Here is a 19,379-nt window from a genome sequence, read left to right on the forward strand (position 1 = left end):
TAAAACTTAAAATTTTTAGACAGTTTCTAGAATTTGCTCAAATCTGCTTATTCTTTCATAAAATGTTTATGTATTTATGTGATAATACTATGAATTATGAAATATGAATGTATATGTACACACACACACACATACACACGCATTTTGTTTCATGATTTTTATGATTTTCTTGTTTTAGATTACACTTTTATACTCAATAAAGTAGTGTGAATAGCATAGTTGTCAAGTTGAGATTTGAATCGTGAATGGAAATTCCAATTTCTAGATTTTTATGATTTCTTTCTTTAGATTGCATTTGTACTCAATAAAATAGAATACTGAATAGTAACAAATGCAAGGTTTTCTCCACTTTTGCACCAAAGAAGACCAATATAACATTCAACATGCATGGCATATGTTGTGTAAGTTCGTAATTGATTTAAAATTTGGTAGAATTAAAACATTAGTGTGTGAATTTTTGTAGTCAAAGCATGTGATTGTGTAAGTTTCTAACAAGCTTGTTTATGCGATAGACCCACCATATAACATCCAATAAGCAGATTGCCTCCGTTTTTATAGAAGTATGATATGCTGCAGTTACTTCCCTGATGTATAGTTGATCCTTTTTTTAGAAGATTACTCATTGAGGAATTACAAATAGTGTTATTTGTGGGATAAGACATAAGTTGATTAATTTTGTTTACTGCTCTGGATGATATGAAGGCATAGACAATGAAACACAATTAAAAAGATTGAAAGAGAACTCAGCAAAAACTGAAGATAGAACGGTTTGGGAACTTGACAGCAACCAGTAGCAAATGCTAATATGGGAGAAGTTGGATTATGTGGGTTGACTAATTCACATGAGAGCAAGATAAGAAGTCAACTGTACAAGAACAAATGGTACACACAGATGTTTAATAATTAGAGACAAATTTATTTTCTGTGTAGTTTTCCAGAAATGGTTAAAGCAAGAAACAAGGGAACTAAAGAATTTTTGAAGGTTTTTCAATGGCATGAATTTAGGTGGTGCTTGGTAATTGGGAACCAACTTTAGGATCAGAAGTAGAATGGTTGATTCCCATTTCTAACGTTTGGTTTACGGTAGCCTCATTCCGATGGAATGAATGGGGTTCCCCCTTTGGCCTACATTTTGACTCTTGACTCTTACTCCATTAATCAAATTCTGATACTTAGAAACATAGTATTTATTATAATATGATAATTTTTATTAATATAATATAGTATATACTACATAAATTTTAAAAATAATATTAATATTATGATATCATTATTAATATTTAAATTTTTTAAATATATTTTTATATAAATATTAAATCATTAGTAATAATTTTTTATTATATATAATAATGTTATAACATATAAAAATTAGAGCAATATTAAATTTTAAATATTATGATATACTTATGATATGATTATTGATTTATTATGTTATATTTTTAATTTTAAAAATAAATAAAATAAATTTCAATGTTTATTATCATCAATTAGAATATATAATAGTAAAATTTAATAATGATATGGTATAGAAAAATATATAATACTATTGTATATTACATATGCACAGGCACATATATATTATAATGTAATATTATATATAATATTGTTAAAAAATAATATTAATATAGTACTATATAATATATATATATATATATTATAGTATAATATGCCACATAAATCTAAAAAATAATATTAATATTATAACGTCATTAAATATAAATATATAATAATATCCAAAGGACCTTGGACACCATTTTTTTTTTTATAAAAATATATATATTTAATATAGAATATTTTAAAATATTTTAGTGATTATTATTAATATTTATATTATATATAATAATATTATAACCCATAAAAAGTAATAGAATAGTATTAGATTATAGAATATTATGACATAATTGCGGTTATTATTATGTATAACCTTAATATAATATAAAATTCTAATTATTGATATCATTAATAAAAATATATAATAATAAATTTTAATAATGATCTAGTATATAAAAGAAGAATAAAATATTATTGTTAATAAAATTAATGCTATGGTGGTTGTTTTATTATATTATTATTTTATATTAAATAAATTATGTTATAGTGTTATAATATATGAGATTTAATTTACATTTAATAAATTACATATTTAAAAAATGATACTTATAAAATATAAGTAAAATATAATGTAATAATATAGTCAAAACAAAATAAAAATATATATAATAAAATATAATATGCAAACTTGAAAGTATAATCAAGTACATAATAACCAAAATGATTTTATTTTAAAAAAATGTTTATTATATAGCTTAATAAAATAATAGGGTAAATAGGGTTTAATAGGGTAAAATAATAGGGTTTAATAGGGTAACCAAAATGACTTTGAATTTAATTCTTCCATGGCCTAATGGTAAATAGGGTATTCAGGCCAGTGTTTGGGTTTACAATTTATATAGATTGGGAGCGTATTATCACTGAATGAAAAGATTTGATTGTTTGTACTTAGTTTTGGTTTCCCATATTGAACCCCAAATCAAGTTTGGTGGTTTCTTTTCTTTTGGGGGTTGTCAACTTGAAACAAGCCAAACTGAACTGAGTTGCACCTTCCCTCTCTATTAAGAAATTGACAGAGCAGCATAAATATAAAATGAAAAATCTCTAGATGTTCCTGTTCTCCTAAAGAAAGCATTTGATCTAGAGAGCCTAGAGCAATAAAAGGCTACTCCAATCTAGGTAATGATGGACTCTCATTGGGTTCAGATCTCTGGCAACTGGCTGTGGATGAATGAACTGCAGACGTTGTAAATTAGGGTGGGTTGTGGATTTGGAATATCTTAAGCCAGTCCACACGACTCAGTTCCATTTACATGGGCTGTGTTGAAAACAAGTGGGGATGAGATTGTGAGTGTATTCTTCATAGAACGAAGGCTAAAGGCAGCAGGGGATACTTGCTTCAAAAGATGTCTCTATGACAATTAAATTTAGAGCAAACATTTTTGAATAATGAATTTTGCCTTAAAATAATGAATAAAATTGTTAATGTGGGAGAATAATGTGATCAATAAATAATTGTTCTATAGGTAGAGCAAATAAGGGCCCATTTAGTTGTGGAAAACACTTTTCATTTTCTGTTTTTTGCTTTCCAAAGAATTACAAAAAAAAAAAAAAAAAGTTTTATTTTTAATTTTGCAACATTTGCATAGAAAAAATAAAAAATAAAAACAATGACAAGTTTTGGCACCATTCACTTGTAGAAACAGTTTTATTTTCCATTTGCAAAAATAATTACGAAATGCCACCTTGTTTTCAAATTTTCCAAATTTTTATAGGGAGGTTGGAAAATGTTTTTTTTATTGTTTTCTATATTTCTAATTTCTTATATAATTTTTGAAAGAATTGGAAAACAACAGGGCATCCTCGGACCATAAGGCTCCCTGCATTGCGAGGTGGAGAGGGTCGTCACAGTGTACGCAACCTTACCCCTACTTTTATGCAGAGACTGTTTCCTTGGACTCAAATACCAGCCAATCATAAAGGAGCAGCCTTACCATGACCCAAGGCATGCCCTCAAAAATTGGAAAACATTGTTTCTCATTTGTAATTATCTTGAGATCTTGAAATGTAAAATGAAAAATATTTTGCACAGCTAAACAAGTTATTTATTTTCTACTTTTTTAATACAAATATTGGAAAACTGGAAAATAAGGCTGGATTTTAATAATTCTTTGGAAGACTAAAAATGGAAAATGAAAACTCTTTACCATAACTAAATGAGCCCTAACTATTTTTGTAGGTTTGCTTACCTGATGGCTGGATGAGCTTTTCTTGCTTTCTTATATTGTCGCTGCTTTTCTTCCTTGTTTTTTCGAAAGTGATTTCTTTTTCCATTCTCCTTCATTTTCTGATTAATTTTATTTCCAATTAAGAATAAAGAAAAGAACTATTTGATTGAGTTGAGCTGTTCTGGGTGATCATTAGATTTTTAACAAAAATAAGATGGAAAAATTTAAACTAGAAGTCGGGTCAGTTAAAGAAACATAAGAGCAGGCACTATGGGCCATTAAATGGGAGATCCAATGAGGTGGGGCATTTCACAGGAAAGCTTAGGTACCCATACTGCAAGGGAGAAGTAATGTTGTGCTATAGGTTTGAGCTCTTAACAAGAATTGCAAGGGAGAAGTAATGTTGTGCTATGGGTTTGAGCTCTTAACAAGAATTTCATAGAGGAAATGTATTCAGAAAGGAAAGATATAGTCAGACATTGTCTGACTAAAGGCTTGCAGAAAAAGCTCTGTATATATATATATCTAAGTGCTCTGATGCCTTCAAAGTCTGTACATACTTTTTATCTGTTCTTAGGGTGTGCATGGAAAATGATATGGAACATTTAGTGCTTTAGTAATTTTTCTTCTAGAAATTAAACACACAACCCAAATCATTCTTTAAGGTTTTTTATTTTCTTTGCTCACTCTGGATTGCAGGGGAGATTGGTTCTTCCATACTAAATGCCAACTCTGTTAGAATAGCACCAGTGTGGATTAGCCAGAAAAAATCATGGCAGGTCATTCTTGTTAAGATTGAAATGAAAGGAGAGGAGTTATGTGAGGTATATATATTTTTATCTGGATGGCATATCTGCTCTTCTTTTGGTATCAGCATGCCTTTCAATAGTCTTCTAATGGCTTGGAAATACGTGCACACTTATTTTCATTGCAGATTTTGTTTCTTATTTGTGTTGCTTTTTCCCAGGTAGTTGAGATGGAATCCGAGAATATGAAACACATTAATCCTTATCAAATTGTTCCTGTGTCGAAGTCTAAAGTGAAGCCTCAAAAGAAAATACCAGAAAACTGCATTTTTCCACAAATAACTGCAGCTCAATATGCTTCTCGCAGTGCAATGTTATCATCACTTGTCGCTGTCTGGTCACCAGTGTTGCAGTTACCATCTGAAATTGGTCCAGTTCCTACCAGTAATTCATCTGAATTCTGTTCTCTGCTTGCAGTAGGAGGGAAGTCAGGTAAAATATCATTGTGGAGAGTCCATGGCCCACAATGCTATTCTATTGGGCAAGGCACGGTCCATGATGCTGCAATGCTGGTTGGACTCCTTCAAGCACATGATGCATGGATTACTGCAATTGTTTGTGCCTCACTTGCTTTGACTGCATCAATGCCTCAGGTTCTGCTGGCTACTGGGAGCTCTAACGGCAGGTGAGTTAGGTATGTTCTTTTTATTTATTTATTTTTTACTTCCTTCTATCTTTTCTTCTTTTTTGCTAGATGATAATGTTGGCCCTAGAAGTAACCCAAGAGGAAGAGGTGTGAATTGGGTTACTGCTCAATTTTTATTCAAAAACTTAATTCAAACAATTCAAGCCAATTCAATCACACAATCACAGATGATATAACAAATAATTCGAGAGTTTAAAGAGAGAAATAAGAGAGACACAACAGATTTATAGTGGTTTGGCCCAAATTTGGTGCTTGCGTCCTCTTCTCAAGGTTCCTTCTTTAGAATTACAGTAACACTGGCCTTATCAAACCAAGCTTACAAAAAATAATTTTCCATGGATCACTGAGGAATCCCTCCTCATGCAGGGAGCCTCTCCTTGCAGATTCAAGGACGACCCTTGATGCAGGATAGCATCTTGGTATTATAGCCAATGAAGTTTTTGATGCCTACATTTAGGGTGGGGAAAGAGGAGCGGTGTGCAAGCTGGATATAGAGAAGGCTTTGACCATGTTCATTGGAGTTTTCTGCTGTACATTTTCAGAAGAACGGGTTTTGGGGAATCTTAGTGTAGATGGATCTGGCAGTGTATATCAACACCATCTTTTTCAGTCCTGGTTAATGGATGCCCTATTGATTTCTTCAGATTGTCTCATGGTCTAAGGCAAGGTGACCCCCTTTTGTTTATCATGGTCATGGAACAGCTGAGCCTTATGATAACTAGGGCAAATCAAGGTGGCCTTCTAAAGGGTCTTAACATTGGAATTCGGAAGGAACAATGACTCCATGGAAATCACTACTCGTTTTTGCAAATGACTCTATCATATTTTGTGGGGATTAGCTGGAGCAAATTCTTAATCTTAAATGCATCCTCCTCAATTTTGAAGCAGTTTCATGCTTAGAAGTGAATCTGTGCAAAAGTAAAATCATTCCATTGGGAACTTGCGACTGTGGTCCTTTTCTTGCAAGTATCCTTGGTTGTAAACTTGATGCCTTCCCTATTACCCATCTTAGCCTTCCTTTGGGAGCGAAGTTTAAGGATAAGGGTATTTGGGATCTCATTGTTGACAGGTTTGAAAAGAAACTCACTGGTTGGAAAAGGAACTTTTTGTCTAAAGGTGGCAGATTCACTAACATTAAAAGTACTCTGTCCAATCTACCGGTTTACTTCATGTCTCTTTTCCCCTATCCTTAGTGTAGTTTCCAAGAGATTGGAGGGTATCCAAAGAAGATTCCTTTGGGAGGACACAGGTGAGGTTTTCATAAATTATCTTGTTGAATGGGGAGAGGTTAAGCAACCTTTACAAAAGGGTGGCCTTGGCCTCAGATCCCTTATTATCTTTAATAAGGCCCCTTTGGGGAAATGGCTTTGGAGACTCATGACTGAGAAAAATCACCTTTGGAGGGATGTCATTGTTGCCAAGTATGCTTCATCATAATGGTTGGACCTCAAAAGTTTCAAAGGAAGCTCGTGGTACAAGTATCGAGAATTTTTTCCCTCTGATCTACTTTCATGCGGGAAACGAAGATGATGTGTTCTTTTGGCATGATATTTGGTGCAGTCATTCCCAACTCAGCTCCTCTTTCCCTTCCATTGTCAAACTTGCGAGCAACAAAGATGCCCTTATTACTCAACACATGGAGTTCACTAGTCAAAGGATTGTTTGGGATATTCCTTTGGATAGAAATGCTTTCGGCTGGGAACTTGGTACTTCTACATATTTTTTCAACAGTCTATCAGTTTCATTGTCAGGTCAATTCCGATGAGTCCAAATGGGCATAGTTTTAAAAATCGGTGCTTAACAGCCGTTAATGGATGTTACAGAACGGTATTGGACCATTGGTGGCTTTTGAGACCATTATGGGGTGATATGTCCGGGGTGCACTGATTCACAACCGTAAAGGATAACAGCTGTTATAGTGCCAGACCATTATGGGCTGTTACAGTGCTAGATTGGCTGTGAATGACTAAAATATTTTTTGAGTCCGTTTTTTTTAGCATTCCCCCTTTCTTTTCCCTTTATTAAAGCTTAGAAATTCAATTTTAAGTTGGTTTGTTTATTTGGTGATTTTTTTTTATAAAAAAATCATTTTTGATTTTATTTTCCTTGAAATTTAGTATGCATTTTTGCAGTAACTACCATTAAAATAAACACAACTTTTTCTCTCATTAAATTACATATGTTTGTTGTATTCTAAGTTCTTTCTTTCAATTTTATTTTATTTTCTGTTTTTCTTACACCTAGTTTGGGAACTAAAATACATTCTATTTTATGCATTTTTATTCTTGTTTAACATATGAACATACTATATTTTATTTTTGGATAACAAAAATTCCTTTAAAGACTAAAATAGTACAAAAGATGGCATTCTATATTTTATATTTATTTATATTTGTGATTTCTTAGTTTGAATTTCACTTACAATTGATAAAGTAGTGAAAAAATTATCAAATTTAAGCTTCTTCTTGACAACAGCAACTAAAGCAACCAAGATGACATCTAATACTTGTAGTATATGTCATATTTAAATTGATTAAAATTTACTAAAAAATCATTTAAAGCATTAGTATAAGGATTCTGGTATCAAAACATGTGAATGTATATGTTTTTAAGAAGTTTGCTAATGCAAAAAATGAATTCACAGAAGCGGAGACTATTATCCGTCATGTGACGTCTGCATCGGTCACCACTGTTACACTGTGAACATGACCGTTGTGTGGACCATCACCTTTATTTAAAACCATGCAAATGGGTTTTGAGGAAGGATGGAAATTTCACCATCAGCACTTTCTACAAACACCTTAGTTCCTCTGCTGGGAGCAGCACTAACTTCCCTTGGAAGCTGACTTGGAAAATGATAGCCCCTTCAAAGGTTGCTTTCTTCACATGGGAAGCTGCGGTTGGAAAAGTCCTTCTCATCGACAATTTTCAGGAAAAAGGGTTTTCCTCTTGTCAATTGATGCTTTTTATGTTTGGAGCAGGAGGAATCGGTTAATCACGTCCTTCTGCATTGTTCTTGGACCAAAAAATTGTGGAACTTAGCCATCTCCACCGTAAATCAAAAGTGTGTCCATTGCAACTATAGTGGGAGGTGAACTGTGGGCTTGGAAAGGGATCATATCTAATAAGGAAGGAAGAAGATTCTCTCCCTCATTCCCGATCCTATTATCTGGGCAGTGTGGAGAAGGAGGAACAGAAGAGCCTTTGAAGGAATTATCTCTCCAATTCAGGCCGTCATGGACCATTGGATTGCTCTAATCTCTAGCTAGCATTCTGGGCTGGTTGAAAGGGACCCCTTTGTAATCCTTGATTTTCTTGATAATTTTCGGTAAGGGATGTTTCTCTCTCGTAGTTTTTTTTGTACTTGGGTGGCCCTCGATGCCTTTTTTAATATAATTTTTGCTAATAAAGAAAAAAGGTGTTGTAGCCAAGAGAGAATTTAGGAGAAGAGAGGGGAAAAAGAAGATGCGAGAAGGAAGAAGAAGAGAGACGAGGAAATGGTGATACAATTGGGGGAAAAGAACACACTTTCAACTCTCAATTCAAATTCAATGATAACCACCTCTTACATGGCTTTAGCATGCTATGTAAGGAAGGATAGAATGCATGAAAATATACATATACCCCTAGAATACTTAAAATTACAATTAAAACCTTATAAAATATATATATATATATATATTACAGATAAAACCTCAAATAAACATAAATTTTAATTAATTACTCCTAAATCTATTGGGCTGAATCCAACAATTCCTTAACCCATTCTTCTTAATCAGCTTTCGACGAGGGTCCATCCATTTTCCTGCTTCTTGTCCTCCATCAGTCCGCCTCTCACAGGATAACAATTGTTCACACCTGGTACAAAGAAATAATTAGCTCAAGGATTTAAGTCAATTACAAACAAAACCTCACAGAGATAGTAAATTAGGGCAGCCAGTTGCATAAAGCTCCTGCATATGTGGGGTCTGGGGAAGGGGCGGATCAGGATGGATCTATAGTACGCAGCCTTACCTTGCATTTTTGTAAGAGGCTGTTTCCACGCTTCGAATCAGAGATAGATAGCAAATCTAGAGAAAAAAAATTGAGCGAAGTGAGCAAACTCAAAATACTAGAGTTTGTTCTTTTGGTGGTGCATGGTTTGTTACCTTACTTTTCAAATGACCGGCCTTTATTATACTTCAGAATTCAAATTCATAGCTGTTGAAGGCCTCATTCCATTCAAATGGTTTGCTTGCCTTTTGGCTCTTCCAAGCAATCAAATTTTCTTCATTTAGTGTGCTCTTTCTGGGATATTCTTCAAGCAATGAATTAAAATTTAAATATCGGGAAAAAAAAAAAAATCAAACCTCAGATAAAAATACTCCAAGGGATATGTTCAATAAAAATCAATTAGTCACGAGAGGAATAATTTAAAAACATATTGGCATTGACCAATCAAAAACAAATATTGGAGAAACTTTGATTTTTTATTCTAAAAAAACACAACGTAGCAAGGGTTTGATCAAAATAAAATGAAGTTACTCATTCTTAGTGAATATATATCTGTGAGTTGGTCTTCCAACAAATATGACATGAATGTTTTTCCATTTTCATAAAACCAGAAAACAAAATTCACACTTACAATATTTTCTATAAATTTCAAGTTGATTTAAATCAACATCCAAGTCAGATAATGATATTTTCCAATATCCAAAATAACTCAAATTTGTTTAGGAATAAGGTTTGATATCGTTGAAATTAAGCTATCAACGGATGGGTTAGATGCTAGCCCTTCTTAATTAGTGTTGTGGACTGGTCTTCCTCGTACAAGGAGTTGGGGACCTCATCTTTTGATGGGCATAGGAGATATTGCTATATGACTCAAGCACCTTGGGTATTCTAACTATTATTCTTTTTGCCTCCATTATTTTCTCTCAGTTGTGTATGCATTATTTATGTGCTTTGGATCTGATGCAGTAACTGTTTTTAGCTGAGTAAAATTTGCAATTATGACTTATCTGTTAAATTCTAGATGAACATTGTGAAACACACACAGAGCAAAATATATATATTCACACACACATGCATAAACACACACACACAGTTCATTCCTTACTCATCTTTGCTCCTGAATTTGGATTTTTCTAAGAGAGAAGCTCAAACTGAATTCCTATTTTTGAAAATTTGCGCTTTAGCATGTGTTTCGAACTTTGTGGATGGGTTCTAGAGAAAGGAGGAGAGCTTTGTTTGTACACAAGTAATGCATGTTCTAAAGAGGGCACAGAGAGGAGAGCCAAGCAATTCCCAAAAGGCTCAAGAATGAAATGTGGCAGGTGAAGGTATTCTGATGGCTGAAGGTTCTGATGGCCTAGTTGCTTGAGTGTCCAAAAAGGGCCCTTTTGAAGAATAATCAAGAGGTATATATAGGGGAGAGGCAAAATCTTGCAAGGTGTTATCTTTCAATAATTGATTGACTTGTCATATGTCAATTAATGAAGAAGATGGATTTTTGAGCAAATCCGGTAATGACACATGATTAAAATGAGAGGAAGTAAGGAAGTAAAAAAGGAACATGTGTCACAAATGACATGCGAATGCTTAAGCAACTCAAGAAAAGGCTAAAGGGTAGGGACCCCTTCAGCAAACCTTTACTCGAGCCCACTAAGCCAAAACACTCTACAGCCCAAACCATGACTAGTAGAGACCTTGCAACGTGTCTCTATGGTCAATCCATGAATTGCTGATATTGACCTCTTGCAAGAATGCAAACATAATATAATTAATATGCACATGCGAGTTTTACATTGATCAATTAACAATCTAGGGCAAAGGGAGAATTTTACGCATTTACAAATTTCAACAAATTCTTGGTTCTGATTAGATTATTCTGATTTCTTTGTCAAGATTCTTACATATCCAATGCTTTAATTGTTCTATTCTGTTCTCCTCCCTCTCTCTTTCTGAAGTGTGAAGATGTGGCTGGGCTCTTGTGAGGAATTACTGAAGTCATCAGAAGTTAACTGTGCTCCTTTTGTCTTATTGAATGAGGTAGTGTGTGTGTGTGTGTTGGAGAAAGAGATTTTATTTCTTTGTTGATTTCAACAAAGTAGATATTGATTAAACCTATTTTACTATCCTAATTAGGTTTCATCCATTGGTTCTGTCCCAGTCTCTGTGCTGTCACTAGCTACGCCTGTACAATACCAGCACAAGATAGTCTTAGCGATTGGCAGAGTATCCGGATCTTTTGAAGTATGGATTTGTGACTTGTCAACTGGAAATTTTGATAAAGCAGGCTCATATGATGTGCATGACCATGTTGTAAGTTTCTTCTCTTGATCAATAATTCAATTTCACTCTTTTTCTACATGACGATGATGATTTGTATGTTTTAAAATCTACCAGGTGACAGGTTTAGCTTGGGCTTTTGATGGAATTTGTTTGTACAGCTGCAGCCAGGTACTAAAGTTCATGCTTTCTTTTAAATCATTGAAGAAAAGGATATTATTTAATGCAATTGATTTGCAGCATGGTATAAACACTGCATTAGAAGGATAATGAACTAGCATTAAGATGAGGCATTCAGTGATAATGTGATACGATGCTATATTGCTTTTAGTTTTTCTATATGATGATTTATGTTGCCTTTTTGTCCAATAATAAATTACTTTGTATGTATGCATTACTTTTTTCTCCATGGAAATTAGTTATTACTACTGCCCATTAGTTGCTTATTTTCATCAGTATGTTTCTTTATGTTATATCAGATTAAGATACAAATTTCCTATTCTCATGAAGTGCTCCTCCAATTCAATCTGTCTCTAAAATGCTTTTATTTGCACTTTCTATACTGAACTAGATATTATTTATCAAACTTGTGGAATCTGGCATAATGTGATACGATGCTATATTGCTTTTATTTGCTACTACTTCAGGTTATAGCAAGGATTAAAGTTTACCATCAGATATCTGGCATTGTCATTTGTGGAATTTATGCATCCATTCCCTAGTGTTTGTTGTAGTTGAGAAAATTTAAGCAATGTATTGACTATGGTTTTTATTTTGGATGACAACAGGATAATTCTGTGCATAGCTGGATTTTACATGGGAAGTCCCTCCTTGAAGCACCAATTCCTTCAAATACTCTTGATGTGAAGAGCTCCATTGATGTATGAAATGCAGTTTCTTGAACACCCCACCCCCCACCCCCCCACCCCCGCCCCCCAAAAAAAAAAAAAAAAAATCCTTTTCAAACATGGTCCATTTGCTTGGGGTAAAATATGGATTTTTTTTCCCAGATTCCAAATGCATCTGATTCATGTTTTGGTGTGGCTATATCTCCTGGAAATCTGATAATTGCTCTGGTATGTAATTCCTATGCTAAAATAACTTTATCTCATGAGTTAGTCTCTGGAAAAGCAGTTTCTCTTTGGTCATTTTTAGCTGTATGTGCTTTTGAAAACTGCATAAACACTACCAGCAGAATTCATGTCATAAAAATTTAACATGCTTTATGGATCAACAAGATTTATTTTTTCATAATTGAAAATTTTTACTGCAGTATTTATTGCAGTGTGCTGTTCTCATTTGTCAGAAAAATTGTAGCATGTGATCCATGTTAGATCAGCATTTCACCTCAAAGTTCAAGCTGTTACGTGGTAGGCAAACAATGTATCTCAAGAGCAATCCCCCTCACATGTGACTCCAACTGGCATGGTGCAACGATAAATAGAACAAAGTACACCATAATAGTCTTAACAGGAAAATATACGACTACAAGATTTGAAACCAGGACATCATAAAACTAGGTTTTGATACCATGTTAGATTGTTAGAGACCACTCTAATAACTTAAGATTTTAGGTGGACAGTGCACCCGCAATTTATATCAAACTCTCCAACAACCATAAAATTTTCATATATTTTTTTCATATTTGTCTTCATTTCGTAAAGTTCTGTTATGATATCTTGAAGTAGGGTTTACTGAGCACCAATAAGAGGGGGGTAAAAATCTGCCACAGGTGGAATTCCAGAATTTTGTTGTGTTTCATTGGTAATATGGGCTAGAATGAGATTAATTTGCTGAACATTGCTTTCCTTATAAAAAAGTACCATAAAGAACTAATGTGTTCAACCATTCATCTATTTGCTATAGAAAAAACAAGTAATCAACTAATCGTTTTAAATCCCATATTACAATCAGTTTACAGGGGCGTCCAAATGCCCTATTAGTTTGTTTATGGTGCTTGCGCTGTCAATGGCAGTGTTGTGAACCAATTAGGCATTAAATGATATTTTTAATCATTTTTATATGCCGTATGCTTATTATACCATGCATTCAAGAGTTGAGCAATGTGTAACTGCTTTTTGCAGGCTCGTAGTTTCGATAGTGATCTATTGAACCCAATGTACCAGGCTAGGTAATTCTTTTCATTTATTTTCTAGAATTATGTGTGACTGTAAAGTCTGTAATATATGTTGGGAAGTAAAAGGATACAACTTAGCCCCTTGCAACAACAAGAAGCCTAAGTCCTACTAAGCGGGTCGGCTATATGAATCCTTTTCTACCAATTCATGCATTGTGGGTATTTTCCTCAACTAACTTAAGAGCTGTTAAATCCATTTTTACTACCTCATTCCAAGTTATTTTAGCCCCTTAACATAAATTTAAAGGAAAAAAATACTGAGTTGTACAACAAAAGGACCTAGCTTGACTTGCTTGTTGACCTGTAGAAAGTAACGTATTTTGTAAAAATGCTTAGGAGCATGAAGGGTGCTGTTGAGTTCTTCTGGACTGGTGGGCAGCAATTAGATATTTTATCAAACAAATACCTGGAGCTTGGTATTGGAAATTTTCCAGGTTTTTCTGAGAAGGAATTGGCATATTGGGAGCACAATGTATTGTGGTCTTTGAAACGATTTCAAAACGTGGACAGACCTCTGGTTGTTTGGGATATCATGGCGGCATTAATGGCTTTCAAGCAATGTGTGCCAAAATATGTTGAACATATACTGTTTAAGTGGCTATCAGCATCTTATGTAGGGTCCCACTTGTGCCTTTCTACTGAAGAAATCTTGTCCCATACGTTTAGATTATTATCAAAAATTACTTCCCGCCAGTTGCATCTACTCAGTGTTATCTGTAGACGTGTAATGTTATCAGCGATCAAAGAAGACACAAATAACAGAAGACAGCAGAATTTAGTTGGAATTTATGGTGTTGAAGAGTTGGGGAGGAAGCTACTTTTGGGCTGTGAGACAGAACTGCGAGAAAGGCTTGTTGGTTTCAGTATTTCTTCTGCTTTATACCATGCGTCCTGTTCGGCCTCAAATATTTCTAGAGCTGGATACTGGCATCCTGTTGGTTTAGCGCAAATGGAGCAGTGGGTTGCCCTAAATCGTCCTCATGTGCAGGATAAACTACAATTTCTTGCATCTGAAGTTGGAAAGCTTGTAGGGAGGTAGGTTGACACCTCCCTTTATTTGGTTCTAATTCGTTGATTCTATGCAAACTGAATTCAGTTACAATGTCTTTGTGCATAAAATGGCATTCAGCAAATGCTGTTTTTTTTTTTTTTTTCAACTGATGAAAATGGCTCACCAGAAGTTAGGAACTTTATTCTTATCCTTTCCAAGCTTATGAATTTGAAACTATTTTATTACTGTCCTTTTCAATTTCATTCAACAGCAGGCTCCAACCAGTTTGCGATTATGTACCTGAAGAGCAATGCAGCTACTGTTCAGCATCAGTCCCATTTGAATCTCCCGAAGTTGCTTTCTGCCAAAATGGTCAGAACCATAAATTAGCGCGATGCGCTGTTTCCATGCGGGTTTGCCCAACAACTCCCTTATGGTTTTGCATGTGCTGTCAAAGACGAGTGTCGGAACTGGCACCCGATGCTCTCTTTTCTATGCCCAAATACCCTTCGGATTTGAAGTCTTCAATTGAGGCTTCTACCCTACAAGTACTCCCAAAGCCCTTGTGTCCTTTTTGTGGGGTACTGCTACAAAGACTGCAGCCAGATTTTCTACTCTCCGCAGCACCTGTGTGAACTTGACATCTTCCTGAAATCATATGTTGTATAGCTTAACAAAAAAAAAAAAAAAAAAAGGAAAAGCTGTTTATAAGAGTGCGACGAAGATTCACTGGAAGCTCTGATGAAGCATTTGCAGATAATGTTGTTGGTGCCCGGAAGAAGTGATGAAATAAATTTTAATAGCCCTGTATATTCCTGCAAGAAAATAATATATTTGATTTAGTACCTAGGAAATGAACATGCATTTCCAGAGCAGCAGTGTATTGTTTTAATTTATTCGCTGGTAGTACTTAATCCAACTTGGGCAAGGTGGTCTGTTCACTACAGCTGGTGCGGTTTCAAAATGATGTCGACAGGTATTGGGGACAAAAATTTCATCATCCAAAGCATGGTATTTTTTTGGGTGCTATATGTGAATAATTGATGGGAAAGGTATTGCACTGTCATGGGTGTCATTTTCTTATGCCAGGCTCCGTTTGGTAATGCTCTATGGTTTCATGAAAATTGGTATTGGGAAATCACAACACACATGATGCTTGAGAGATGATCCTGAATCCAAATTTGTGTGGATTGAAATGAAATTTAGTTTATAGTGACCTTTAGTGAAGAGGCTGGTTGCTAAATGCATTTGAAAAAGCTATTGTGGTTTATTATAACATTGTGTTTGGATTTACGATTTTTGTGAGTTTAGATAAACTTTGATATTGTTTTTATATTCTCTTGTCTAAATTAATTGAATTCAAATTCAATATTTTAGTTCTAAGCTTCTTGGATTATTATTATTATTATTATTATTATTATTATTATTATTATTATTATTATTATTATTTCGCTTGGTGCTTTGTTATATAATCTTATGAACACCATTGTAAAGTTTTAAATTTGAAGAATAAATTGGTACAATTTTTTATAAATCTAGCATATATTATTGGTTTGACCATCGATTTGTTTCCGACTCAATGCTACTGTCTTAGTAAGGCATCATTGTTCTCATATGAGTACTTTTGAGAATTGAAAATGATAGGAATAAACATCATATTAATGCTAAACTAATATTGAATATTCCCAATTACTTAAAATTCATTATGTTGCCCCTAAAAAACCAAAATAGGAATTCTCAAAATTTGACATGGGACCCCAAGTGCAGTGTGGGGTTAGGCAGGCTTATCTATTTTTGTCAAATGCCTAAATTGGCTGCTATTCTTTTTGGCTGTATGGCATCTCAGAGGCATCAACATGATTAAATGAATATATATATATATATAGTTTTATGTCATCACAAGCATTGCCATAATTAGTAAGTAATTCCTGTGGGGTTTGAGGATATGAAATTAAAATTGTGTGAATTTTTAAACATGTACACATTTGTCTTACCTAAGCCTTTTCGTAGTGTATTTCTTACTTGCTTTACTTTATTTTTTATTTTGTTTCAAAGATATTTTTTTTTTTGGTGGGGGCGTAATTGAGGAGCCTAGTTTTAGAATGATAAATTACTTTACTACATATTTGATATTTTGTTTGATATGTAGGAATAGAATGAAATCAAATTTATCACTTAATTTCATGATACCTTCCATTCAAATTTTCATTTTATTTTTTCTGCAAATCAAACATGATGTTATGATAATTAGATTTTGTTTGGACCAAGTATTTTATTAAAAAAAAAAATTAAGATTTATTTTTTATTATATTTTCTATCTCTATTAAATATTATTTAGAATAAAAATTTATTCTTATACAATTAGAAATTAAGAAAAGATATATGCTAATGATGTGTAAAATTAAAATTTTAATTTTTTCTATATTCTATTCCTTCTAGTCTTTCTTGACAACAAAAAATGGAAAAGAGATTCATTTTATATTTTTTTCTTAATATTTTTCAAGTTTTGAACAAAATCTTAGCACAATAATTTTTCATTTTATGTGACAATTACATATAAATTTCTCACTTGAAAAATTAAATGAGGACATTTGAGAAGGCAAATACAAAAGGGCTTCCCAAAATTTGCACTTACGTTTATCCACATTAACCCATTTTTAATCAAATTTTAAAAATTAAGGGAATAGTTATTTCTTATGTATTTCTACTTGTTTCATTCAAAATGTAATAAGAATGAAATAGACATCTCCATTATAAAATGTTTACATTATTATTTATTTTACAGTAACAATATAATTTCTCATATAACTAACTGTAATAAATCTATTAAAACTAATAAGCTCATGAAAATAGACATTTTGCAAACCAAACAAAACCTTAAAGTTTAAATCCAAACTCTGAAATATACAATTATAATTCTAATGAAAATTTGAAAAATGAAAAAAAAAAACACAAAAGTTTTAAGCAAGTTGAAAGAAACTAAAAGTTGCACCCACTAAAGAGATTCCCAATATAAATGTGTTGGATTCCAAAGTGCATATCTTTATCCCATATTCTAACTTTTTCATCTTATTCTATTTTTTATTTCTTAATAGTAATAAAAATCTGCCAGAGAATTGATCAAAATTTCAAATTGGGTTTATTTTGCATTATTCAGTTTGACTCGATTTAAGTTAAAAGCTTACTTCAAGACACTTAAACAATTCGCAAGTTGAGGTCAAATTTCTTATTCGTGATTCTACTTAATCTTATGTTATTTTTATTATTTTTTATATTGTATAAGTGAAACGTTATCTTTTTTGAAACGATAATATCCGAGGCCTTTTGGACACTTGACTAATCTACGCTCCGCCCCTTTACCCTTCTCTACTTAAATACGAAGATATTATTTCAACATATATTGACTATAAATTTCTTATTTTGCAAAAATTGGGATGGATTATGGGTTAAAAGAGAAAATCAGTCCACTCAATATAAGGTACATGTATATACGATAAAATAGGTATAAGGCTTATTTTGACCTCTTGGAACTTTGGAAAGGACCTTTTAAAAAGGAACTTATTAATATAAATATATATATTTGATTACATAGGAACTCCAGCCACCAATAAGTCCTTCGAACTCCCTGTTGCGGCATCAAACTTACATATCAGCGTCCTCCCCCTAAGTCTTGCTGATCAGGATAAAGTCCAAAAATCGGTAAAAGTTTAAGATGGTAATTTTTAAGAAGCAAGGCCTTTATTATAATTGTAGTTTAAAATGAGAAATTTTTTAATTAAGGTAAGAAATTGTTGCTAACCCATTTACCTAAAAAAGAAACAAAGAAAATTAAAAAAAAAACTAATTCAATTAACCAATAGAAAAAAAGTGGAAGTCCCAACTAATGTTATATTCATTTTTGTCTTTGAAAGATTTGAGTTCTATATTTTAATGACTTCCGCGTATACTTTTAGAAATCTTAGTTTACTATTTTTTCTTATTCTAAATTCCAGTAGCCACAAACTCATATTCCAACAATCAAATTAAAATCAACTCAATCGCTTTTTAATTTTAAAAAATTACATTTAAACCAAGTTCGAGTTCGACAATTATAAAATTAGCCATGTCAATGTAGGGTTTACTGTACACCATTCTCCTATGGTCCTCCCCTCCAACGAAACAAAAATGGTGGTCCTGCTAGTTGACAGTGAAGGGCAATAATGAAGAAATACCCAACACAACACACCTAATTGGTCAGTTAGAACTTAGAGGCAAAGGTGTCATTAAGGTGTTCTATCTTCTTTCTTTCTTTCCATTTTCTTTTTTTCAAAACGAAAACTCTAAATTTACTGATAGCCCTCACTTATAGCGGAGGAATACCGTAATTACAAATATGTCACATGAGATTTACAAATGAACTATTAAAAACCAATACAAGCCTATCAAAATCCGAACCTTAAAGTGTCCTAATCCCTCTTAATTCTAGAAAATTCTTGAAAATGTTGCCCTAATTACTTTGGTGAAATTGGTATGCTCCCCTTAATTCCCTCCCCACAAAAAATTTCCCCATACCCACATTGTATATCAAAACAGATCGCCGTCGTTGGCTTGAAAAGTCCTACAGAATCAACAGCGGTGATATGCCCGACCCATGTGTACCGTACGGAATAGATCGAAAAATTTGTGCTACTTTAGTATAACTTTTCTCCTATATATATTTATTTTTTTATGGATCGTGGTGCAGATTAATTGAACATTAAACTCTGTAGCA

General features: G+C 33.2%; 1 protein-coding gene across 4 annotated transcripts in view; it reads left to right on the top strand.

Annotated features, from left to right (window-relative positions):
- Positions 1-16,004, top strand: part of LOC131146048 (uncharacterized) — a 42,290-nt gene extending 26,286 nt beyond the window's left edge. For 2 of the 4 annotated variants that reach the window (XM_058095320.1, XM_058095323.1), the window contains 10 exons: positions 4,479-4,603; positions 4,747-5,210; positions 11,180-11,261; positions 11,358-11,534; positions 11,619-11,672; positions 12,290-12,382; positions 12,512-12,577; positions 13,586-13,632; positions 13,975-14,673; positions 14,901-16,004. In XM_058095320.1, coding sequence (XP_057951303.1) covers positions 4,479-4,603; positions 4,747-5,210; positions 11,180-11,261; positions 11,358-11,534; positions 11,619-11,672; positions 12,290-12,382; positions 12,512-12,577; positions 13,586-13,632; positions 13,975-14,673; positions 14,901-15,264 — 2,171 coding nt within the window. In that variant the 3' untranslated portion in view covers positions 15,265-16,004. The remainder of the gene's footprint in view (positions 1-4,478; positions 4,604-4,746; positions 5,211-11,179; positions 11,262-11,357; positions 11,535-11,618; positions 11,673-12,289; positions 12,383-12,511; positions 12,578-13,585; positions 13,633-13,974; positions 14,674-14,900) is intronic. The other 2 variants (XM_058095321.1, XM_058095322.1) reach the window with 2 other exon arrangements.
- The last annotated feature ends 3,375 nt before the right edge of the window (positions 16,005-19,379 follow it).

This window comes from Malania oleifera, chromosome 13 (assembly GCF_029873635.1).
Source record: "Malania oleifera isolate guangnan ecotype guangnan chromosome 13, ASM2987363v1, whole genome shotgun sequence".
Taxonomy (NCBI): Eukaryota; Viridiplantae; Streptophyta; class Magnoliopsida; order Santalales; family Ximeniaceae; genus Malania; species Malania oleifera.